This window comes from Tinamus guttatus, unplaced genomic scaffold (genome assembly GCF_059628265.1).
Source record: "Tinamus guttatus ecotype Peru unplaced genomic scaffold, ASM5962826v1 Tinamus_guttatus_pri_ptg000030l, whole genome shotgun sequence".
Classification (NCBI taxonomy): Eukaryota; Metazoa; Chordata; class Aves; order Tinamiformes; family Tinamidae; genus Tinamus; species Tinamus guttatus.
Window position 1 is genome coordinate 3,880,995 of NW_028288564.1, and position 26,490 is coordinate 3,907,484.

General features: G+C 39.3%; 1 protein-coding gene across 1 annotated transcript in view; it reads left to right on the forward strand.

Moving 5' to 3' along the window:
- The first annotated feature begins 7,214 nt into the window (after positions 1-7,214).
- TUBGCP3 (tubulin gamma complex component 3) overlaps positions 7,215-26,490 on the forward strand; it is a 45,340-nt gene continuing 26,064 nt past the window's right edge. Inside the window, exons 1-6 of the mRNA XM_088530209.1 lie at positions 7,215-7,301; positions 14,786-14,893; positions 17,447-17,514; positions 19,137-19,214; positions 19,827-20,044; positions 24,431-24,603. Coding sequence (XP_088386335.1) covers positions 7,226-7,301; positions 14,786-14,893; positions 17,447-17,514; positions 19,137-19,214; positions 19,827-20,044; positions 24,431-24,603 — 721 coding nt within the window. The 5' untranslated portion in view covers positions 7,215-7,225. The remainder of the gene's footprint in view (positions 7,302-14,785; positions 14,894-17,446; positions 17,515-19,136; positions 19,215-19,826; positions 20,045-24,430; positions 24,604-26,490) is intronic.

Here is a 26,490-nt window from a genome sequence, read left to right on the forward strand (position 1 = left end):
GCAGAGACTGTCATTTGCAATTATAGCTATATTCGTTTATAAGATTCAAAATCACTTCTCACTTCCCAATTCCTGCATGAGCATCTCAGTTCCCTGTTGCATGGTGGAATAAGCTTTGGGTGTCTCATAGAGTCCTCCCTGTGTTTCTGAGTAAACGTAACCCAGGTCCATGGCCCAGATGTGAGCAACACTGCACTTCCAAATAACCAGCATGAGCACCTGCTGTACTGGTAGTAGGCTCTGCAAGTGTGGTGCAGCACACGCTAATGGGTTGGCACAGATAAACTTGCAGTGCTGTAGTGCACCGTGTGGAAACATGCATTTCCTTTTACCAGAGTCAACACTAGGGCAACAAAGACACCAGGTGTGGGCTAGATAAACACAGTGCCAGGGGTGTATCATCTTTGTTGAAGGACAGCTGTAGCACCCTCTAACAGTGCCTCACACAGCAACAGCAAATGCAAACTGAGAATTTGGAGGTGAGATGGAAGGTGTGACGTTACTCCTGCCTCATGTATGCTGGGAAATCTATAATAAAACAACCACAGACTTTCCTAAATAACATAATTGCTTCTTACAGCTATAGATGCTACAAAGTCCTCCCACCAAAAATATGACTCCCTTTGTCTTGGTTGAATGGTAACGAAGCACTTGGAACCCAAAGGTGCCCATAACTGAATGTAGGTGGCTGATACTATATTACTCAATGCAAGAAATGTAGCCTGGTTTTCAAGTGTTAGCTCATACAAGGATTTTGTTGTTGTTGTTGAAAATCTTCTTTCCTCCAGTAAACTGTGAAATTATTATTCTATGTGATGTTTTCCATCTTAACCAATAAACAATTTTATCTTGTTTTCTGCTCTGTTTCTCTCCAGCAGAGGAAACAACTGGAAATTAAATGAAACTGCACAGTATCATGGACTGGACTCTGTTTTGTCAGACAATTTGATCACATACTTAATTGTGTCATGGTGTCTGTGTAAGGTAGGATGATGATCCTTGCTATTCAGACTTGTAAGAAGTATAAAACATCTCAGTTTTATACAAGGATACATATCCATTATTATATTTTCTCCTCTGTAAAGCAGTAGTGATAACTGCAATCATAGTCCAGTGAATTCCAATTAATGTGGAAAAACATACTTCTAAAATTATTTGGAATATAGTGTTCAATGTGATTTCTTATGCTGAGGAGAAGAGGGTCTGCTGACTTTTAAAATGCTTTTGACATTAGTAAGATAATGACAATTTCTTTCTTTGGCTTTTGGAAGCCTGAATTGTTTATTATGAGTGTATGCTGTCAGTGTGCCTTCCAGAGTACATATTCCTCTCTTTAAATAGAAAGCAGTAAAAGGATGATTGTAACATTTCAAAATACTGAAAGTATTCTAAATAGGAAGGAAAAATGGTTCTGTGGTTAACATATAAGAACAGTATTATATTCTTGGGCTGACCAGATTTTTTATTTATAACGTCAGTTAAAAGTTTCATTTGCACATGCCTATTTTCCAATATTTCTTTCTCTGTGAAATGAAGATTCTAACACTTGTCTGCTTCAGAGCCAGACATTTTGAGATGGAAGGTGTTATCTGGCTGTTATCATAAACTGAAACACAGGATATGCCTATGTAGATCAGTTAAAAGCTGATCTAATTACACAGAGGAAACCCAAGAAATAGAGTTAACAAACCTCATTTTCAAAGGCTCCAGTTGCTATCTGAATGCATCTGCTCATATATATTTGTGCCTGACTCTAACAGCCTGAGTCCCTGGAATATGTTTTTAACTCCCTCATCTCTACTTCAACCTCAGATTTTCAGGAGGAAAGAAGTACTGAGATTGGTTTCTAAAGCAGCAGCTGTAAGTTCCTTTAATAGAACTTTGACTGATGAAGCACAACAAAAGTTACCTGCAGAGGAACGACCCTGCTACAGGAAAGCACACGTTCCCGTACAGCTAGGAGCCAGCTACGGTTCCACTGATCATACACTGAAGCACCACCAGGTCTCTGTAGCCCTGGCACTGCTCTTCTTGACTATGGCCTCTTTATTGCTACAGGATAATTAGTGCTTTGAAATTCTATAGCAATAAAATATATATATTCTATATATATTCTATATAGAATATTCTATATATAATAATAATATATATTATATATATTCTATATTTTATATAGAATATTATATATATACCCTATATATATAGAATATATTCTATATTCTATCCTTTAATCTGAGCATCTGAAAGCATGTAATTTTAGAAACATTAACAAGTCTTAAACCCGATGCTGTTTTAAAAGCAACGAGGACACAGATTCCTACATGTCTTTGTTAATCTGGGCCTTCAAAGACACTTTGCAAGACCAATATATTGCAGATATTAACTAGGCAGAATACGGCATCTTTCTAACCAGGAAGTAAAGAAAAATACCCTATTCATTAATTTAGATACACAGGATATTAATCATTAGGCTGGAATGTGGCAGGAATCGTTGTTCTGGGAAGAAGGCTATGGAATGAAGTCTGTTCTTACTTTTCACTCCAAACATACGGCAATACAAGCAGACTCCTCCTAATACTGTGACCGAAGTCAGTAATCTTCAAGAATGGAAATGGGAAAAAAGCAAAGACTGGTATGAGATTAGCAGCTACACACAATTTTAACTGAAGTCATTCTATAACCCATTTAAATATAAATAATTTTTTAAAACACCTGCTGATAAACTTTAGGAGCTTAAATGCAGCCTCTTGTCTCCCAGAGGTAGGCACTAACCCCATTTTGCAGATGAGAGGTCAAAGGACCTAGCATCCAGGAGAAACACATGTCTTGGAAATCAAGGTTCTTTGGCTTCTTATGGTAGAAGACCATGATCAGCTTCAAGAATATTTATAGTCCACTGAAGTGAATAGGGATTTTTTTTCAACATTTTCAACATTTTCTTCTTTATAGGAAGATCAGGACGCATTCTGCAAGGGATATTGTTACCTTGACAATCCTGTCTGCCTGGAAATGTGGTACATATTGTTACAAGGTGACGAATTCCTATCCTAGAAATAAACTTACAGAGAAAAAAAAAAGTGAGAAAGAAGAAAATGTGTTCCTCTATCTTTCAGACTGTTTGCCCTGTACATTTAATACAACTACGCAATCATTTTCAGTATTTTCCTGACTAATTCATTGCAAAAATAAAAAAAATGAGTAGCAGTAAAACCCTCCAAACACTCAGAAGAGAACAGAAAAATCAATAAATATTTTAAAAAGCATTACAGAGTGAAGTTTCCAGGCTGACCCCTTACTGAATACCCTATAAGAAAATGGCCCAAATAAAGAAAGTTTAAGTACAATCAAAAGAGGATAGTTGCTTATCATTTTACATTTTTGTGATATTTAATACAAAAACACTGAGAGAATCTGTTTCTACCCAACAAACCGATTGCTGTCTTTTCCCCTCTGGAACACACAAAACTTTATCTTGAGGTTTTCAGCTCTGACAGAAATAAGGGTTGCCATTGACCTGACAATTAGTCAGCCAGGGAGATGTGTAAACAAAATAAAGTTAACAAAATACAAAAACTATCTCTGACCCTGTTGTTTTACAGCAAAATTAGCTACAAAAAATAGTTGGATCTTAAGAAGTCCTATTGTCCTGTAATTCCTTCTTGCAAAGTACTGCAGTCCTTCATAGAGCTTTGTTATTGACTTATGCTATATTTAATGAGTTATTTTTGCCTAGTGTTGCTATTGCTTTTATAGAAATACCTCATTAGAAATACACTATTACATATTTTATGATTGTTCTGCTACATAGCAATTTCGTAGTCAGCATCTTTGAAACTTTGAAAGTGTCCTCCCTGTGTCTAAAGATTGAAAGCCTTTGCTATAAAATATCAGAGTCAGATAAGTTCAGAACTGATATTGAGTAGGTGATGTCTTAACCAGAACAAAATATGTATTTGGAAATATTAACTCCAGGCTCCAAAACTATTTTTATGCCTTTTACAAAACAGTTCTCACAGAGTAGCTTTACTTTCTGAATACAAAATATTTCAACAGCATTGGATCATATTTTCAGAATCACTTTATGATGGATGATGATTTCATACGAATTATTTTCCTGCAGCACCATGTATGTCATGTAACCATGGGCAGCATGGAAAACATGCCAAGGAGTATTTTTACTGAGCTTGATGGAACGCCTTTTTGCTGGCTGTAGTCATAGTGTTCATTAGAATGATACATAATGTTGGTGACTTCCGTGTAATCAATAACACTAAATAGTGAGTGGGCTTCAGTATTTGTGTGCATGTGCGTGTGTCTATATAGCTCATGGTGGAAGAGAATTCTGTTTATGTGTAAGTAGTGCTGGATATAGAGAAACACAAGACTTATCAGATATTGGAGGCACCACCAGAAGATTGTGCCATGTATAAAATACTAGTGATACTTTCGGCTTACATAAGAGCCAGTAATAGTCATTTAACATTGCGATCTTACTGTAATACTGAAAAAAAAAGTTCCAAAATTAAAAGAAGAAGAAAGAGAAAAGAAATTGTCCTTAGTTTTATCCTTATATAGCTTACATCGCAGTCTCTGCTCTCTCTTAAGTATTTTAAGGTTTAATTCTGGGTGTATATATGAGTACAATGGACTTTCTGTAGGTATATGGCATATTAATGTGTGTGTGTGTATGGAATGCATTTCTGTCTCCTCAATCACCTGAAGAGTTTTGAAACTAGAGAAATTTGACTAGGTACTAATATTGTTGAAGTTACAACATGTAGGCTACAATGCAGAGCTAATACTCAAGAGATTTAAATGGTCTGGATCAATTTTTCTTTTAATCTGAGTCCTGTTTATGCACAGGGAGAATATCTATATGAAACCAAACCACTCCAGTAGGGCTAAGGAAGCTCTGTTTCTTATATTTCCTGGGAATTAGCACTCTTTCTGCATCTCTCTACCTACTTCTAATGTTGTTTCCAGAGCTCTCTGTCACTTACACTTTCATTTCCTGAATCCTCTCTCTGGCTGGATAAGAACCACCTGGTGCTCTGGCTGCTTCCGAGACAGGTACGTGCTGTCCATATGCATCACCTACTTTGATAATAGCAAACCGAGCAGGAAGAACTAAGTCCTCCTTATCCTTCTTCTCATGAGGGTCCTAACTTGGATCTTGGCACTCTCTTGGCTGCTGGATTCTACAAAATGTTTATTAATATCCTTAAGGATTCTATCCCACTACTAAATTTGTTTGAAACTGGCAACAGACCCAACAGTTATGAGAACATGCTGATGTTCTGTGCCTCGTCACCTCAGCAAAAATGGGCTAGAAATGAAAGAATACATTCCCAATAATCTAACAGAACTGATTGTTACGATGGTATTTCGGAAGCATAATTTCACATGCAGATTTGCTGAAGTTGAAAACCTTAAATTAGTCATTGTGCTTTTGCTTGCTGACACATGAGTAAATCTACTTTAACAGCATGCTCTGTATTGTGCTCTTCCATAATGTGTTCTATTTTCAGAACTGACACAATTGCCATGGGTAAAATGGCCAGGATGAACAGAAGTATTAGATTTAATTCATCCATTTAAAAGTAGTAACAGGATATTTGTCAACGACTGGACTTCCTTGGAATCTGGAGATTTTTAATAGCAGCCCCACTTCCTGGTATTATTGCTGAAACTTTTCTTCTGTGTGAGCATATATACTCCTTATATTCTGTATGATAGATTAATACCTTTCATGATAAAATTTAAATGTAATGTGACAGTCAGCAGTAATGAGTCACCTACTCTTTGTAGAACAGCTGATATGTTTCCTTTGGACGGAGAAAAGAACAGAGATTATTCTGCTACGTGTTAGGGAAAAGGAAAAAAAATGTAGTCTTAAAAGTCTTTCAGAATCAGCTTAGAAGCCCTTTATTCATGCAAGGTCAAATTCTGATAACTCTGTTAATGCTGACTTATCTCAACTTTAATTTGAAAGCCTAAAGAAAGCATCACTAGGATCAAAAGAATGTGAATGGTGAGATTATGATAGTCCTGCTACAATATCTGAAATGACAGAAAGCCAGATATCCACAACCAATTTTACTTCTTGGCTTGCCATCATGATTAGTTTATACTAATAATGAGGCAGCAAGGAGTGAAATTCATTGTCTGCATCTGTAATGTTCCCATAAAGGAAAGTCTAAAGTTAAATTTCCTTAGGAGTTACATATTCCCTAGTTAGAGTGGTGAGAGAATTTGAGCTGGACCTAGCGTGAACTGACTGAGAAGTGAGTGAGCGTGGAAAACACTGGATTATAAACTCATGTTATGGTTTGATGATAAACTCTTTATGCAAATAACAGTATCCAATTCGCACAGCTGTAAGTTTTAGCAGAACAAAAACGCTGTACTTTTTCACATGGAGATTTCTTTAGTGACTGCCAGGGCAGGGGCAGGTGACGAGCGACCCAGCCTTCAGGCATGGCGAGTCCCTCGGGCCTCCTGCTCTGCTCTCCAACACCAGGCGCGGAACAAGTAGCCCCGGAGAGCTCAAATGGAGACAGGGGCTGCCCGTCGCAGGGCAGTGTCCATCGGGGCAGCTGTAGCGGTTCTGTGGTTCTCCTGGAGTCTTGTCCCGGATTTGCACTGATGTGTAACAGTTTTATGTGGATTTTGTGCATTGATCAATGCAAGCATGCATTGATATTTTTCCAGATATACAAAACATGGCATAAATTATGAATATACTTCGCTGGGGGTTGATTATATCGTTACATAACGACAGCAAGGCCGTGAGCACCTGCGTGCCGAGACGCGGGGACTTGCTGTCCCCCGGGTCGAGGCCAGCGCTGGGAGGACATTCCCAGCGCCCGGAGCTGCCTCGGGGTGGCGGTTCCCGCTCCTGCCCGCGGCCGCCCCGCGCTGGAGCCCGCGGGCTCCGCCGGGGGAGGCGGGCGCGGCGCGGGGAGGGGGCCTCGCGCGCGCACGGAACCCGAGCGCTGCGGCTGCGGCTGCAGCGGGCGCGGCGGAGCGTGTTCGGCGCGGCGCGCTCCGGCGCCGCCCGGCGCGCAGGGGCATTGTGGGCGCTCGGCGGCTGCCGCTGCGGCTTTCGGCGGGTTCCGTTAAAATGGCGCCGTAGGGGCCGGAGCCGCTGCGCGCCGGGCGGAGGCGGGAGCCGCTGCCCGCGCCCCCTCCTCCTCCTCCTCTGCCGCCCCCGCCGCGGGCGAGCATGGCGAGCGCGGAGCAGAAGTCGCCCAACGTGCTGCTGCAGAGCCTCTGCTGCCGCATCCTGGGCAAGAGCGAAGGTAACGGCCGCGCCGCCTCCCGCGCGCGCCGGGCGGTAACGGCCGTGGGGGGGGGCGGGTCGCGCTGCCATCGCGGCTGCCGGAGGCCCTGCCTGGCGGGAGGGCCCGGGGTCCCCCCGCGCGCCCGTGTCCCGCCGCGCCGCTCTCCTGCCCGCCGCGCGCGGCGCGAAGCCCCCGCCGTTAGCTGGCGGCTGGAGGGCGCGGGGGAGGAGGCGCCTCCGCCGGGGCTGCCTGCGGGGGCCCGTGTGTGTCCTGCGGGGGAGCAGCGGCGCCGCTCTGTTTATAAGCCCTGTTCCACAGGGAAATGTGTCACCCAGCTCGAGTCCTGTCCATTGCCTCGTAGGAGAGGAGGCTCTTCCATGTTCTCTTGGGGGTTGCAAAGTGCTCTGTGTGTTTGTTTTCTCTTGCTACTTTCTAGATTCCCTTTAGGTAATTGATGACAGTAGCTGTAGTAGGTCTCAGTATTGACTGCATGTAAGGAATTTAGTTCAGCCTGACTAAAACATGGCCTGTACATGAATTATTATTTTTTTGAAGTCTGAAAGATGAGCAACAAGATATATTTATATACACACACTGTCTTGTTTTTTTGATCCTTTGTTTGTTTGTTTTGAATTTTCTTCACCCTGTTTATTGGTGATCTGAGAAGCTGGCAGAGATTGAAGTCTCATTGCCTTTGCTAAAGAGAATAGGGGTTTCCTTCACAGAAAAATCCTTTAAGATGTTGATTGCTTCTTTTTTTTTTTCTTTTTATTAAAGGAATTTTTATTTCCTTTTTGCCTTTCTGTTAAAATGACTTCTGTTAAGCCTTAGCTTTCCCATTTCCAGAGTAGTTCTTCTGGAATAATTCTGTGACAAGAATTTCTGTTGCAGGTGTTTCTTCAGACTCTGACAAGTTTCTCTTTATCTGCTCCCTTTCTCAGATCAAAAGGCCTTATTACTTAAAGGAATGATGAGCAAGGACTCAAGCTTCTTTAACTTAATATTTATACCCTCTGTTAAGAGAGCAGATTCATAAAGTCCCTTTTACAAACTGATTGTGAATGAAATAAAAATGGTATTTCAGTTTGTTGTGTTGTCTTCTCCACTGTTTAATGCTTCCTATGTTTTTTATGCAAGTGTATGTTTATTTTAGCAACTAGTTAAATTGTGTATTAAAGAGTATTTCACATCAGTGTATGATTATAAAGTCCATGCAGTTATATTGGAGGTCCATCCTAACCCTATTTGTTATGTTTGAGTTAGGATACCAAGTTTACCTAGCCAAAATACCTCATGAGAATTAGTAACAGGGAGCCGAAGCTACATACAAACAGCAATTTGTAACAGTTTGCACAGGAATCCTGCTGTGATCTTAGTAAAATTCTAGTTCTTGATAACTTTTCTGAATAAGTGATCTAGTAAAATACAAGTTGAAATGTAATGGGCTCATAATAGAAGGGGGTTCAGGTTAGATGTTTAATTCTTTCTGCCCATACTTTCCTTGAAATTGTCTATCCTTTGCAAGGTTTGATTTGTTTGGTATCATTCCTTCTCAGCACTCTTTTGCTATATTCCTGAAGAGTGTACCCTCAAGGAGAAACTGCAGATCCCGTCTATATCATGTCTCTGTGATGCGCTACAGCTGATATGGGATGCAAGTGCCTTTGCTCTGCACCCATGTCTATATTCTACAGCTCCATGTCTGAAGTGCTCATTAAATCCGAGTGAACCTCTTTCTGGTGTGAATTCTTTGGCTCCCATCTGCCATACTCGGTACCTGTGGTGCCCCTACAGGGTCTGCTCTTCCCTGCTTTCCTGAGTATTCACTAAACAGACTGATGCATTAGCTGCAGCATCAGTCAGCTGCATAGGCTTAGTTACTGCTTTTGGTGAAGAGCTCTTTGTCCTAAGAAGGTAATTGCAAAATCTACTGAGTTACATGGGAATTGGGTGTTCTTAAAAATGTTTATTTGGCTTAGAACTAAGGATTGGCAAACTTCTGTTTCTGTGCTTTGGACAGTTCTTATGTAAAGCTGCCTTCACTTGTTGCTGTGTGTCTGAAGTCTTCAAGCTAGTTTGGGATTACAGTTAGTGCTTTCCCTCTTTTGTGTACTTGCAGTGTCCAAGAGTTAGTGTGTTAGTTTTGCATTATCGGTCTTTCTGTGTTTATCCGCATTGTTCTTGCCCTAATACCTGAACTTTCAGATAACTTGTCTGTAGTATTTTTCATATTTTAATATTTATTATTTATTATTTTAATATTTTTAACTTGTGGACTCTAGCAGTTAGGCAGGATTTTTTTTATGGCAGAGGAATGTGTAGAGTCCTATAGTTGCTTATTCAAAAAGTGAAACACTCTTATTTCTTACATATGCCAAGGGAAGCAAATGCAAGTTGACAAGTTAGGCAAAAATGGTAAGGTAAACATTTTAAAAAGTTATTGTTAGGACTAACTTCTCGCAGAACTACTTGCTTACAGAGAATTCGGTAAGAATCCACAATGATGATTAAATGCTTATGTCTCCTGTCCTATGCCTCCAGTTTTGCAGCAGGAGGAACTTGGCCTTCAGATAAGGAAAGGCAAGGGAGTCTGAAGCCTTCTCTTTTCCTTGGTCAGAGGAGAATCTAAAAACTGGACTGTTAGTTATGGGGGGAAAAAAAACATTTAAAACTTGCATAAATAGAGTTTTTGTGTTTATATTTTTGCTGTTATTCTGAAAGAAATGCACTTGTAGTTGGAAAGATAGTTGTGTGCATTAGAAGAAAGATTCATTAAGAATACTTAATTGAGCTGCCACCAACTACTTAAACTTTTTTTGTTTTGTTTTACAGAAACAAGTAGATTTGCTTGTAATATGTATACTTACTGGAACAGGTTGCTCAGGGGCGGTGGAGTCCCTGTCTTTGGAGATGTTCAAGGGTCATCTGGCTGGGGTCCTGTGCTGCGTGCTCTAGGTGTTCTTGGTTGAGTAGGGGCTTGGACTAGGTGGTCTCCAGAGATCCCATCCAGCATATTATATTAGTGTAATTGTTTGCTTTCATGGTGGTGATTCATGTTCTTATAAAACTTGTTATGTGGGTGAAATGTGTAGAGGAGATAACACAGTAATGCTGGTGTAACTGTATTCTGCACTGTATGTGAGGGATTCTTCAGTTCTACAATTTTCCTACAACCAGGTTTCTTGCACTTATGATATGATGTGCAAATGTTTTAAAATATCCTTTCAGTCACTGTGTCTGTTTCGAGAATTTTATTTAAAATTTATTTTTAGTTGTCTCTCTTTTTTGAACACTATTACTTACTGGTCTCTTGACACTTAATGTGCAGTATTTATTTATTTATTTTAAGCAAAGGACTTGCTAATTTTCAACACCCTCTGACACATGACTGCTTGGAAATATGTTGGTCAAGTGATTCAACTTTCTTAAACTTTTCTTTTTAAATTTCTGTTTTGTACCATTTTTTCCTTGTTTTATTGCAACCAAATCCCCCCTAAGCTTTGCATCTGTTCTCTGTATTTACTATGCTTATACCCTCTCTTTTTGTGATTTTAAAATGGTATTTTCTGCCTTTGGAGGCAGTTCGGTTTTCATTCTGAACTGTTAAGAGGAGTGTAGATAGTTGGGTGAGCTGTAAGTCTTTGAATTATTAATAGCTTGCTGTGCTCAAAGGAACATTTTTTTATCTTGCAAATGCTCTTTCTTTGTTAAAGTGAATGGCTCTTTACCAGTACCATTAATTTTGTATGTGTGCGTACTCATGAGAGGCTTCTAGTTTTACAGTTTGAGAGGTAGCAACTGCCTCCTTCTGTATTCGATGGTCTGATCAGACCTCTGAGAACTAAACTGTGTTTCTGTGTGATTCTCCTCTCCCCCTTCAACCAGCTGCAGCAATTTCATGTGTTGGGTACATGTCCTTGCTGTTGTAACAGAGAGATGCTGTAACTGCTTATTGATGAAAACATGGGACACCTGTGCCTGGTTACATCCATTTTTTTTTTTTAGCCCTCCTCATGTCTTCATGGCTATTCTTTGAGAAGGGAGAACAATTAAACATGTCCATTCACTACAAACTACACGAGTTTCTATTTTGCTAATGAGAGATGTCCTTGTTAAAGTATATGTAATCACTTCATGGACTGAAGTTATCTTATAGGCTCCTAAGACATAATCAGATGTTGAAGAAACTCCTATAGCAAGGAGCTAGTGGTTTTAAAGAAGGTGGACTTTATTTGTAGGTTATGTTTGTTTGTTTGTTTTCTTTTTTTTCATGTTCTATTTATACAGTCTTACTACTATATCAGTGAATCATCAGTGCAAATCTGTATGTGTGGAGATCAGGGAGCTTTGGGTCCTCTAGTAGTGTAGCAGGCTTAATATTTAGAATTTTTTAATGGACTCTTAGTCTTTCTGCTAGAGATCTTTCCTACCTCCCCCCCCCCCAAAAAAAAAAAAAAAAAAAACTTACTACAATGGAGAACTGCTTACATTAATGTGTGTTGTTGCTCAGTGGAGATCAAAGCATTATGTATAGCTTATTTACATTTTTTTCTGTGAATTAAATATGACTTATTTATATTCAGTATAAACCATAGCATATACTGAAAAGTCACACCAAGCAGCTGAATAAATAATGCTCCATTGTCCAGACATAGCAGAATGTTGAATAATAAAATATGTAATAGATTAAAAATCCTTTAAAAAGATAAGTATACAGCAGTGTACCACAAGGTCATAAATGTGAGACCTAGGTTTCACTAAGGTATGAATGGGCCTTTATTTTCTAGGGGTTTGTGTACCAGGTGTTCAATCTGTTAAATTCTACTGCATCCTTCAGCCTCTAGCCCCAGTACTGCCAGCTGCTTCTTTTGTCCCTGGTAGCTCCCTTAAAAACTGCTCTTCTTTCTCCTTCCAGGTCCCTGTTCCTTGGTGTCCCCAAGCTGCAGTGTGGGCAGGAGGCTCCAGGTGCTCCTGCTCCTCCTGTACTTGCAGGCGGGCAGACCAAGGGATACGGGTTCGCTGACATTAGGCTGTAGCCTTTCTGCCAGGGCGTGTTATTTGCATGTTTGTTCTGACAGGTGCAAATTCCTGTGAAACCTGTTCAGTTTCATCCAAGATCTGTCAAATTTGTTAACTTTTACACTGCTGATAGATTAATGGAGGCAACAGAGAGGGTGGTACAGCCGGATGGATTGGGTAATTTCAGAAGCTTTGCTTTCCACAGAAAAACAGGCCATCAGTCTCAAGCAAAAACTGCAGGAGTGTGGGATGCGAGTGTGGTGTGTGTGTGTGTGGTTGTGTGTGTGTGTGTTTTTGTTGTTGTTGTTTGTTTGTTTGTTTTTAACAACTTCTTCTCCCTCTCTGCTTTCTGTGTATGTGTTGTGTTGTTTCTGTCATTTTGTAAATAAGAAATCCAGTTATTTTTAATTGTTTTCCTGTATTTTTCTGAAATCTACATTGACCGAGTTTGTTGATGATATTTCATGTTTTCTTCTCTAATAATTTAATCTAGATACATGTCATAAATGTTATGGTGCTCTGGAATCAACTGCTGATCACTTTCCTAACTTCAGTTCGCCTGAGATTTTTGACCTGGAGCTCTTAGTGATCTTCTTTTTAAATTGGAATCCATATTGAGTGACAATAAAAGCATTTAAGCCAAAAATATGTAAGAATGATTAGAGAAGCCTAGCTCTTGCCCATTGCTGCTAGGTGTGTGTTTATGGAGTTAAGAAGATAAAATACCTCTTCTTATGGTCTGGGATAACTTACTGTCAATGTTTGTGCATTAGTTACCTTTGCTAACTAATAAAACTTTTGTAAACCTTGAGTTATTTTGTAATAACATGCACCATAACTAAGAATTATGCAGTAACACTTCTCCATGCTTGCTGTCCTCACATAGAATTGCTTGAACTAACTGATGAACTATCACTGATGTTAAACTCAAAAAAAAAAAAAATCCGGTGAATGAAATATTGCCTAGTCTAACAGCAGATCTATGCTTTCTCAGAGGCTTTTAGATCATGCATATTTGTGACCTTACAGTGCTTTGAGACTGCCTGATTTTTTTTTTTTTCCCTGAAAATAGTGATAGGCATGCCTGTTTAATAATCTGATATTTTAGAACCATTAACATCTATCAGTGTTTTATCTGAACAGATACTTTTCTTGGAGTGAAGTGTTGATTTTGGTTAACTAGTTAATGTGTTTGCTGATTTACAGATGTATCCTGTCAGATTGATACCAATGTGTGGTGTTTATGTATCAAAGTGGACATTCAAATTCAAAAATTCATTCTGATTTCATTTTTTTCTTTCCATAAGTATCCGGAGTTCCTAATGGATTTTATCAATAGTTGACTTTTGTCCATTTTTTTCCTCCCCCCGCTGTAAATGTTGATTATTAATTTTAAAAAGTGATACAACACTTTAAGAATCACTGCATCTAATGGACCTTCCCCCTGTTCCTTTTGTTTTGTGCACATTTGTCTAAGGCATTGTCCTTTCTTATTCCTCATTGGGACCATTGCTGCAGGACTACAGGTTTTCAACTGAAGATTGACTGCTTAAGTAAAACACATGAGGAGCCTGCTGCATTTGCATGCAAAATAGTTATATTCAAAACATTCAAAACATTTTTTTTTTTTTTAACACTTTTGGATTTTTAAGTGGCACCATACACTTGCACTTTTGCCTAGTAGCATTCCCACTGTTTTACTAGAATGATTCACATATGAGAAACTTTTTTTTTTTTTTTTTTTTTCTCCTTCCCTCGGCACTCTGCACATGTAATGGCAATAGGCATGACTTTAGTGTTATTGGTAGCCTTTCAGATCAGCACATGGGACCATGACCATGTTGTAGATGTGCTGTAGATGTACTGAACTATTTTTGTCATCTTAAATTAGTGCTGATTTTTCCAGCAAAGCAGAGATATTTGCTCCAAAGCACTCAAAAGTATTAAAGATAGAACCAGTGCATGAAAATGGTGTTGAAGTTACTGACTGTGGATATGTCTGCCTTATGTCCTGGGAGAATATGTCTGGTGAACATGGCTGAGTTTTTTCTTTGTGGGAGCTGAATCGTGGAATTTGTGTGGAGTCCTGTAGGGTTTGGGGTCCTGGATAGCTGCGGAGCCGACTGAAGTGTGTAGAGCTCTAATAACTGCATAGGCCTAAAAGTCTCATTAGTCTGTACAGAGTTTCTAATGTCATTACAGCAGCACATACTTGGTACAACTTCTAGGCTTGTTTTTGTGGATAGACTTGTACACGAATATAAGTAGAATCATTTTTCAGTCTGTACAGGTAGGTGTATTTTGAAGTATAGCATCATTAATCTGCATGTGGGAAACTGTATTTGACTGTCCTTAGGTTAGAAATATGCCTAAGGAGTATCATATAATAATAGCAGAGCTAAACCAGGAACATTTATGTTAAATTTGCTTTTAATAGACCTTTTAAGTCTGTTTAACTGAGTATTTTTTTTTCCTTCTTTCAGCTGATGCAGCCCAACAGTTTCAGTATGCAGTGAGAGTTATTGGAAGCAACTTTGCTCCCACGGTTGAACGGGATGAATTTCTTGTAGCTGAGAAAATCAAGAAAGAATGTATGTACATTTGATTTAGTTCCATCCCTAGAAATAGGGACGTGCCTCATTTTAATATTATTTAGGTCTTATGAATTCACATTACTTCTTAGAAGACTGATATTGTGAGGTGTATTTTAAAAATATTACACTTTGTCACTATTAACTTTGAGTTTGAGTGTGTGGAATTTGTTAAATAAGCATCCTGGTAATGGAAGGAATTTGCTCATATGACTTACCTGGTGTTTCTTGCCTTCATTTTTCTCTACAAGTTTCTCTGCAGCCACCTCAAACCCAAAACATTAGATTATAATAATTATGCTATACTTGTATTCCGCTGTGCTCTGAGTCAGCAGTGTTGTGCTGTGTGAATCCAACAATCTGGAAAAGCTAAATGCAGCTTTCAGCAGGCTCTCTACTGCCTGTGTCTTGCAGTATGTTAACTAAATCAGTTTCCTGTTTGTGCTCAAGCTTTGAATATTCTGTTGGTGAAACTGAGCGGGGGTAACTGAAATCAGTGGTTGTAGTCTTTTTAAAGAACCATGTTTATTCTTTGTTAATCCGGAGCTTCCATTGCCTGCTTCAAATAAGCCCATTAGCATTTCTGTACATCTAACTTCAAAATACAGCATTCTGTGGTGCATGTATTAGGCACAGCGTGTGTGCTCATTAAGTTTGGGCTAATTAACAGGAGTTTTGAAGCTGATGATCTCCTGTACTCAACAAGGCCAGGTGCAAGGTCCTGCACCTGGGGAGGAATAACTGCAGACACCCGTACAGGTTGGGGACTGACCTGGAGAGCAGCTCTGCAGAGAAAGACCTGGGTGTCATGGTGGACGACAAGCTGACCATGAGGCAGCAGTGTGCCCTCGTGGCCAAGAAGGCCAATGGGATCCTGGGCTGCATTAAGAAGAGCGTCTCCCGCAGGTCGAGGGAGGTGATCCTGCCCCTCTACTCAGCCCTGGTGAGGTCGCATCTGGAGTATTCTGTCCAGTTCTGGGCATCCCCCAGTACAAGGGGGATGAGGAGCTGCTGGAGAGAGTCCAGCGCAGGGCCACAAGGATGATCAGGGGCCTGGAGCATCTGCCCAGGGAGGAAACACAGAGAGCTGGGCCTGTCCAGCCTGGAGAAGAGAAGGCTGAGAGGGGACCTGATCAGTGTCTATAAATACCTCTAGGGAGGTGAAGAGAATGGGGACGGCCTCTTTTTAGTGGTGGCCACCAACAGAACTAGAGGTAATGACCACAAACTGAAACACCTAAAGTTCCACAGGAACTTAAGGAAAAAAATTTTAACAGTGAGGGTGACAGAGCGCTGGAACAGGCTGCCCAGAGAGGTTGTGGAGTCTCCTTCTCTGGAGATCTTCAAAACCCGCTTGGACGCAGGCCTGTGCCACGTGCTCTAAGTGACCCTGCGTGTGCAGGGGGGTTGGACTAGATGACGTCTAGAGGTCCCTTCCAACCTTAAGGATTCTATATTCATTTTGCACTACTGTAGCTTGTAGGTTGGTGTCAGTGGTCATGGAACAAGTACCTGGATATATTGTTCTGACTTTACAGTTATTCAGGAAGTCACTTATATGACAAAATGTGCTTAGCAATGACTTCTAAATAGCATTTTCTACATGTAATAGTACTTTTATTAAGGTTCTTTTTTAAAGTAATGTGACTTTTCTGGAGACACTTTGAAGTTTGGAAACAGCTATCATCTGAGCAAAGACTTTTATTATGTAACTAGCAGAGATCAAGGCAATGTTTTTAGTGTTGTTATTGTTGTTAATGTTTTCCTTAATATATAGTTGTTCAGTGACCTTGGAATCCTGGACAAGTGGCACTGCTTTGCTTCTTGCTTCTACTGTGTAATATAGAACCAGTCATACTTGTCAAGTGCTTTATAGGATGCTGTAATCCATATTTGCTTTCAGTTATGTTTTAATTTTTTAAACCAATACGAAGACATTCTAGACTTTAAAAGGGCTCTTATTTAGAAGGTGTGTGTGTATAGATACGCACACATATGTTTCTCTTTCAATAATTAAAGAGGGGAAAAAAAACCAAAAAGCAAGTACTTATATTAGGGGACTTCTTTTGCAAGACCTTTGGGGTGATAAACTTATTCACTAGGCTGTCTGTATTAAAAGCTTAAAAGCTCTGGTGTAGGTTGATTACCACAGTTACTCTCTCTTTTTTTTTTTTTTTTTTTTTTTTTTTTTTTTTTTTAAATACCTAAGAGCAGAGGCAAAAGACATGGGTGCAAGATACAGTTTAATGATTTCTCCGTATTGTTAAAAAGAATATTATCTCCGAGTTATGATTCTTTTATGTTACTGTTTGGCTGTTTGGGAATAATTACCCACCTCTTGGAATGGTTTTTGTGTGTGTGTGTTTTTTCTTTCTTTCTTTTTTTTTTTTTCCACCTACTGTTACCCATCTTACGTGGCCAGGGATGCAGGTAATGTGAAAGCTGACAAAACTATATAAGTAAATTCCCCAAATTACCACAAAATGTCAATTCCATCGTGACTGTTTTGCTCTTTTTTGTTTCAATTTCCAAATCTCTTCTTCCCTTCTGCAGTGGCAAGGCAGAGAAGAGAGGCAGATGCTGCTTTATTTTCAGAGCTCTACAGAAAACTCAGTTCACAGGTAAAGTAGTAAATTTACCATCAGTAAAGCAACAGAAAGCATGCATAGCTGCCCTTTTGAAGTGATAGACTTATTTTGGGTAATGCTAATGAAACTGAAAGAGTTTCTGATTGTCATTTATTTTAGGGTAATGCCTTGTAAATATGTTTATGTAGGAGCTAAGTTAAACAGTTCTCGTGTGGGGTTTTCTTTGTTTGTTTAATTGTGATAAGTGATCTGAACCTTTCATGTTAGGTATCAAAAGCTTGCCTTACCCTGGTGCCTATCTGCTAAGGAGGGACACTTAGGAGTAGGTGGGGGAGGATGGTCAGTAGTCCAAGTAGTGGATGGTTTGGCAACCAAAGTGTCTGGAGTGACAGAAGCAGAACACATCTCTTGACCAACAAAACGAGGCTGAAATGGAGTTACCCCAAACATATGTAAGAAAATTAGGATGTGCCTATGGGTTTACATCATGGGAGAAACTCTCATAGTCGTCCTGGGAAGAGAGTGCCTCTCTAAGTTTCTTAATGCACACAGAACAAGGAACCAACAGAAGAAATGAGAAGTCTGTGCAGTTGCAGAGTTGTAAACTCTGGGGGATCATGGAGTTGTGATGGGATAGCTCATTCAAGCTGGAGTGCTGCAGTAGGGGCATGCTGCTGCTTTGGAGAGGGCAGGGCAGGAGGGCGACAAGGGGGAATCGCTCTTTATGTGAGAGTGCAACTGGAATACATGGAGCCCTCCCTAGGGATGGGGCAGCCATTAGTTAATGGGTTAGGATAGGAGAGCAGGCCAACAGGGGTGGTGATGTGTTAGTCTTCTGTTGACTGCCTGATCAGGGGAAAGTACAGGAGGCTTCTCCAGAGAATTGGAGAGAAGCCTTGTACACAGAGGCCCTGGTCTTCCAGGGTGACTTGAATCTGCCCGGTATGTGCTGGAGGGACACAGGGCACAGCAGTCCGGGAGGTTGGGAGTGTGCTGAAACTTGGGCTTTGCTTTGTTTTTTGTCTTCTGCTGAAAACTTTCTGCTGAGATTTAAAGCTCTTAAGAGCCTTATTCTAACAGTCTAAAAGTATCTGTTTATATCTGCTTGGAAGAGAATATATTGTGTATACCTCAAGTTTTGTTAACAATGTCTCTGTACCTTAAGCTATTAAACATTTGGTAGCTCTCTTAAATGGCATTTACAGTAATATAAATTTGAACCCTTCCTTCCTTGAAGCATTCCTGAGAAGGACAACAAGAGTAAAAGTGGAGAAAAGACAGATGTTTATTTACAATTCTACCGAAAGTTTTCCTTCTTCACTTTTAGGATAGAGTTGCATCTAAGCCCAAGATATTTTAAATGAAGTAGGGCAGAAGTGCTGGTAAAAGTTCAATGCTAATTAACTTTTTTTGTTAGTAACTGTGAACTTTAAATTGAGCATGCTTGTTCTCAGATCAGTGAGACTGTTACTTGAACAAAATGGTGCAAATTCATAAAACTATTGATGAAGTGTTTCTAAATTACTCAAGAATGTGTCTCTGAGAGGTTTTATTTGCATGGGAAGTTGTTAATCATATGTTTAGATTGAAGAAAAATTAGTAGACTGGGTAAATAAAAATGAGCAAGCTGTAATTTTTTTTATCCCTCTTAAAAGGGCGTTTTGAAAAACAAATGGTCAATACTCTACCTCCTGCTTAACCTTAGTGAAGATCCGCGTAAACAGTCTAACAAGGTAGGCAATAAGACTTGTTATTTTTAATTGAAAAATCACAAATGATAACTATTTTAGATGTTGTTAAGAATCCCTATGCAAACTTAACCAGTATTTCTGGAATCTTTGCAGAGTTCAGGAAAGCTGAGAGGAATAAAACATTGACATAACCTTTTGCATTTTTTTTGCTATGTACTTTATATATATTAAGTGAATGTAAAATTATGAGCTGTCCAACCTGTGTGGCTTAAGATGGATTTTATTTTTTTCCTTCGTGGAGTCTGCTAATCTACTAATAAATTTGAAACAGGAGAAAAAGCAACACTTCTACTTTGATTGCAGCTGTGCTAACAAAATACTGCTTTTAGAACTAATTCTGATGACTATTTGGGAGGAATAAAAAATATATTGCTAAAAAAAAAAAAAAGCAGTCTTGCTGGCTGTGGAAGACTGGCTTCTTTTGTCCCTATGGTTGTGTCAACAGATCTTCCCCCCCCACCCCGAAAAAAAAATCCATATTTATGGTCTTCAATTACTTTACATTTTTGAGTATTTCTCCTTAACTAAGGACATAACTTAATGCAATTTGCTATTTATTTATTTTATTCCTCCTTTCCCTTTGTCCCTTCTCAGGTATCCAATTATGCCACACTCTTTGCTCAGGCATTACCACGGGATGCTCATTCAACCCCTTACTACTATGCCAGGCCTCAGAGCCTCCCGCTGAATTACCAAGACCGCAATGCTCAGCCTGCCCAGAGTTCTGGGAGCATGGGGAGCAGTGGGATCAGCAGCATCAGCCTGTATGCCTTGAACGGGCCAACACCAACTCCGCAGTCACTTCTTCCAGGGTAAATTAAACCTTGTTTCCTTACAGATAGGTTTGAGGAAGGCCTGCTTAATAATATGTGGATGACTAGAGAAGATCTGCTTGTTTTTTATTTTTATACTGTTGTGGGTAATACTGTAGGTTCTTAGAAACTATTCTTTAGCCAAACAGTTCTTAGTGTCAGGTGCTGTAGTGTGCTTATCTGGAGCTGTATATGGCTGGCTAAACATAGTTAAGATTAGGTTTATGAGATTGGTATCTGCTCAATATTTGATACTTTATTGGATGTATTCTGTTGAATTCTAATATCAGCAGATCCCTCTTCCAAACTTCTCAGTTTTCTGAAACCCTTCAAAACAGCCTTTATCTTTCTTCTGTAAATGCACTTGATTTAGTCGTCTTCACTGAAGCTCCTTTTATGGTATTCCTTAGCCAGTGTCTAAATAGTAAATTTATCCTCAGTTTTCAAGTATATGACCTTTCTTTGATGGTCTGATTTGCTATTAAGCAAATTAGTAGCAGGCTGGCTGTTTTGCTAAGAGGAATCTTGCATTTTGAGTGGACAGATTTGGGCCATTCTTGTCCACTTGCAAATGAAATTCAGGCTTATAATGTAGATATGCTTATTATTCCTAACACTTAAGGACATCCAACACATTGCTGCACAGCCCAGTGAGTTTAGTAACTTCCTTAGGGAAAGCAGTACTGAGCAAAGAATTGCTCCTGAAAGGCTGTGGCAGCTCATGTCTCAAAGCAGTGATGTAACATTAAGCAAACTGAAAGACACATCTCTGAACTGCAGGGTGCAAATTCCAGAAGTTTGTCTTGCATGCAGGTGTGCATACACAGAGACCAGAAAGTGTTGGAGATGAAGGACACAGTGCTTCTTTGGAGTTCAAATGCTAGACACAGTGAGCCTTTCACTTCGGGTTTTGCTATGATCTAATAAAATCTGTGTGTGTGTGTACTTTATACATAAACACATCCAAATGACCAATGAAAAAAACTGGCATGCAGATGCCAACAGTGTCACAAAAATATACTTACATCTTTCTCTTTTTTAATTGAAAGCAGATATCAGATTTCTAGAAAATTTTCTTTAGGTGCTGTACAGTTCAGCTCTGAGTTACCCTATGCTAACCAATTTTGTTTACCATTTTTGGTGATTCCCACATGCCTAGATGGAGGAGATGTTGGGGACTGAACTCTATCCCTCTGCATCGTAACAAAAAGCTTTTTATTCTATGTATTTTCTTCTTTTCAAGATGAAAAGACAGTAGAAAAAGTTGTATTCTACCCTGAGAAACTAAATATTTTCTTAGTCTCATGGTGGTGATGTCCCATTACTATGTCAAATACAAGATACTTCCTTGCCTGTTAATTTAGTAAACAAAAGGCACTGCCATTTCCTAATTAGTTGGGATTGTTGCTAGAATAGGGTAGTACCCCATAGTAATAGCAGTGCTGTCTTTACAAAGATGTATTTCTGTTGGAGAGAATTGACATAAATATAGCATATCTCTATGTCAGCAGGGATCCTTTAATTGTTGAGCTCATGTTCAGCTTCCTTGGACTTCTAATAAATTGATTCCCTTTCTAACAGGGTGAGGCCTGGATGTGCCACTAGCTTCTTATTACACATAAGTGCTAATTGGAACAATTGTTGGGAGAACTGAAAGATGCCCCCTGTCAAGGGCTTCCCTTTCTCCATCCTGCTCTTTCGTAAGAGGAGTGACAAATTTATCAATGTTAGGCTAAGCAGTTGACCTGTGCGAAGAGTAAGACAGCCCAAGAGGAATCTAATTATCCTAGGTTTAAAATCCATATTTGAACTCTTCAAGCTCTTCTGCTTGCTTATTTAGAATTAACACATGTAACTTGTCAGATACGCTGTGTACAAACACATAAGGAAGAACCTCATTCAGATACTTTCTAGACTCTGAAATTGATATGGTTATGATAGTCTAAGCCGTTATTAAGGTATGCTGGTGTAGTTTTACCATGTTCCATGACCGAGTGACACTGCTGATGTTTAGGAGTTGGGAATTGCCTAGCAGTAGATTTATTTGTGGCAACACATAAACAATACTCAGAAGCTGAATAGTATGAGTGGAACACCTCTGTAGATAGTGTGTGTGGAAGGAGGGGAGCTGTCAGTGTTAAGCTGCCTTCCACTTGACTCCTAAATCCTGTAGGCTCATCAAACAGAATCACAGAGTGGTTGAGGTTGGAAGGTCCTCTAGAGATACCAGCCAATTAGTTGTGAATTGTGAATACTGAAAATAGACTTTCTTTTTGAAGTAGTGTACAATTAGTAAAAATCACCTATTAAAAAAACAAAAAACTTTACTGTTCGGCATGTGCAAGTGAAATTCAAATAATGACTGGTTCAGCTTTTTCAGTAAATACAGGCTGGCCCTTGCAAGCTATAACAGGATCAATTTAATATTGACTTTGTTAAATAAACTGAATAGTTACTGAACAGAATAAACTGATCAGATAATCACGTGTTCAAAATCTGGTTCCTTTTTGTACTATGGCCTAACATACTGAATAGTCACTACAGCTCTACACATCCAGAGGTAGAGTACTCGTAGTCTCTCTTCAGTGGAGAGAAAGGGAACATGGCGCTCATGGTCAGCAAGAGGCAGTGGGTTCAGCAATGATTCTGTAATAGCTGTCTGGGAAATACCCTCAGTTAAGAGAGGTAGAGCTTGAAAAGGTGAGTGGGATGCTATGCAGTTTACAGAAGTGAGGACCTCAGTCTTATTCACATAGTTGTTTTAACATTGAACCAACAAGTCTGGAAATAGAGCCTTCATGCAAAAGCTATGAGGGCATTAGCTTTCAAGAAAATTTGGTTCATGTCAGGCACATAGGAACATAATAAAATGGGAAAAGGCTTTTTTTAAGGGCTGCAGGAATTAATAATATTGTTAATTGGTTATGGCTTGACCAAATTCCCAGTACGTGGCTGATTTACTGAAAGTTTTTGTAGTTTCTCCTTTCACAGTTGGAAAAGAAAAAAGAAGCCTTTTCCTCTTTCCTTAATTTTCCCTTTTTTTTTTTTTTTTTTTTCTTCCCAGGCAATCCTCACACGCACGAAATCAAAATAGATACACTTGTAATTAAAAATAAATGTTTTAAAAGAAATACACCTCATACAGGTGCTGAAGTGCCTGTACACTTAGTGCACACACAGCAGGGAGAGCAGACAGGAGTCATTAGAAGTCAGTGAGGGTAGAGCAGTGCTCTGTGCTCCCCTGGTGTCCTGGAGACTGGTGGGGAAGCTCACGCTGCTGGAGTGCTGCAGTGGGTGACTACTGCCATTTAGGCAGGGCAGACTGGAGAGCGCTGCTCTTTATGTGGGAGCACAGTGGGAGTGTGCTCTGCCTAGGGATGGGAGAGACATTAACTGAGGGTTAATGGGGTTAGAACAGAGAGCAAACCAACATGGGTGATGTTGTGTTTGCCAAGTGTCTGCTGGGGACTGCGTGGTAGGGAAAGGTACAGGAGGCCTTCTCCAGAGAACTGGAAGAAGGGGCCAGTTTGTCTGAGAGGCAAGGGGGCACAAGTGACCCAGGAGGTATACAGAGTCACTGCCCAAGCAAGAAGGTCTTCTGAACGTGCATAGCAGCAAGAGGACCTCTTCATTAGTGATCTATCTAGATGAGGGGACAGAGCTCACCTTCACCTTGCAGATTGTGGAATTTGTTAAATTTTATAAATACCTGAATATTTCCAGATGTTTGCATTTAATTACTGGAAGGAATACCGTCAACTGCAAAAATCAAAAGATCTTTGCTAATCTCTACCACTTTATTTTCATTATCATAATACAGAAATAATCAGAAAGTTAACTTCTAAACTTATCTGCGCTTAAAGCTGTATTTTTTGTGAGGAGAATTGACAAATTTGAGAGGAAGGGAAATCAGAATTTCTCATCTAGTTAGGCCCTAATCACATCTGCAGACAGTTGATGCAAGCTATTCTCAACAGTGGAGTAGTAGGAAAGTGAATTTTCCCCTCTTTTTCTACTTCCTTTAATTCTGTTTTGCTACAGGATAGCATAATAACTAAACTTTTTTTTTTTTTTTTTTTTTTTTTTTAGTAATTTGAGATAAAGCAGTTCAATTATTGTGAGTCTGCCTACACAGTTCAGTGTGAACAAAATACCTCTTTATCTGATATGAGTTCACATATGTCCAGGTTCCTTAGCCCTTTCTTTTTCTGAAAGCATGGACTTATATGAACCAATAACTTGCTTGTATTTTCTACACCATTTAAAAATGCCTTTAAGAAAGCCAAACCTAAGCTTTGGGAACTGTCCATAATTTGCATTTCCAAACAAGGTGGTAGGTCTAGAGTGAAGTTTTTAAAAAAACGTTTCTTGCCTTTGCCTTTTTAGACAATCCTACCAAGCTCCGGGCGTTGGAGATTGCCTCCGTCAGCAGTTGGGGTCACGCCTTGCGTGGACTCTCACAGCAAGCCAGCCTTCCTTACAAAGCGCTACCTCAAAAGGCCTTCCCAATGCCCTCTCCCGTAACGTGTCAAGGTCAAGGCGGGAAGGGGATACAAGCGGTAAGCAGAGAGGCGTTTGTTAGGCGTAACTTACATCTGAAAACGTTTTGTGGTCTGCATCCTCTCTTTTTTCTAAATATTTACTAAATAGTTTTATAGCATGTTGATTATTTTTTGCTACAGAATGAAAAGGAAATAACCTGTATGTATAGAAATAAGTATGTAAAGATAGTAGTGTATTTGGTTTCAACTTATTTTGTTGTTTTTTAGCTTCTTTTTTTGTGCAAGGATTAGTTTGATAACGTGTATTCTGTCTTTTAAAAGTCTGAACCTATTGATGTGTATGTCAAAATCAACTAACTGTGGTTTGTGAGTTATCCTCATTCCTTAGATGGTTAAAAGATGCTACGAATCTGAGAAGCTTTGAAAAGGAACTCAATGCTAAGATGCGTTAATTCATTTGTAATTCTTTTGTACAACTTGAAAATATGTATTGGAACATGGAGTCCTTAAAGTCATTTTTTTTAAATTAGTACCCAGATTATGGTGATATTTAAAGCAGATACTGTACTAAATTCTAATTTCTTCTTTTGATCAAGTGTTTGTAAACTTAAGACTGATATCTAGAGGATCTATTCGGAATTTACACAAGTATAACTATGGAAAAAAATACCCAACTTAACATTGTCAATTGTTGGGGAAGGTTCGTTCCCATAAAAGTGGAAGAGAATAATAGAAGTAATGATAGATACTGTCATCCTACAGTGCAGTTTTTCTCTGGCAAATAAAAAAAACTTTCAAAACAACCTAGGTAAAGGCGCACAGATAGTACAAAGCTAAAATACAGCTTATCTGCCAGCCACTGCAGAGCTTACTACATATTATGAAATTGAGCTAGATTCTTAACTGGCAACAGTGCACAGAAGGCAACAACTTAGAGGCCAAATGGAGTTTTACTGTGCTACTCGTGTGTGTTCTTAACCATGATCACTTGTTGAACTGTACTCAAAATATAACAAAGTTATATCAAGAAGATGTATTTCTGTGAATATCAAATTCTTCTAACTAGTTAAAGAGCTTTTTTTAAAAAAAAGCTGCTTGCTGTTAATTGGAGTTTTTATTGTTATACTTCACAGACTGTATAGTCAGGAGCATTGTTTCCTTGATCTTAATACCTGTTGTACTGTCTGCCAACTAAAGGAGTGCGAACTTCAATCTTCTACCATTTCAGAAAGAGTTCTTAAAGGGACTAGTCACCCTTGTGTACATCTTGGACTTACGAGATGAATCTAACTTTTAAACAGCAACTTGAGGTGATGACTGCTTTTGCCAAAATAAAAACATCTTTTTTTGTTTTTATTCTGGAAAGGTGGATTTGTGAAGTCAAACTGGTGAGAGTAAGAATTTTGTAAACTTTGGGAATACCTGAGTAGAATTAAAAGTAGCAGCATGTTGTAGCATCAGAATTTGTGGGTGGTCTGGACTGTTAAAATTGATTAGTTCCTAGTATCTTAAAGACATAAAGGCAAATGATGCCATTTAGCCTAAAGAAGTTTAGGAATAGTTGAAGTGTCCTGCAGAGCAGCTTTTTCAATCCTGTATTTCGTCTCTGCTCAATCAACAGGCATGTCTTTTTTTTCAGAAATGGTATCTTATCTTTTTCTGCTTGCCAGGCTGTGCAGCTGTTATGCAACTGGACAGTCTAGTTTTGAATAATCTTTCCAACCTCAACAGTGGTGTAAGTGATGACACCTTTGCAAGGCATTTTTAAACAAGTAACTCTCATTCTGGATTCGCTCTCTTGTTGTCCTAGCTAAATTAGTAAGCCTTAATTAACAGTTTCAGTAGTTTGGTTGAAGGAAGGAGAAGTAACTCTAATGCTTGCCTCTGAACTTGCATGGGTGGTTAACTCAAGAAAGATACAAGGTGAAGAACTAATTACAATGT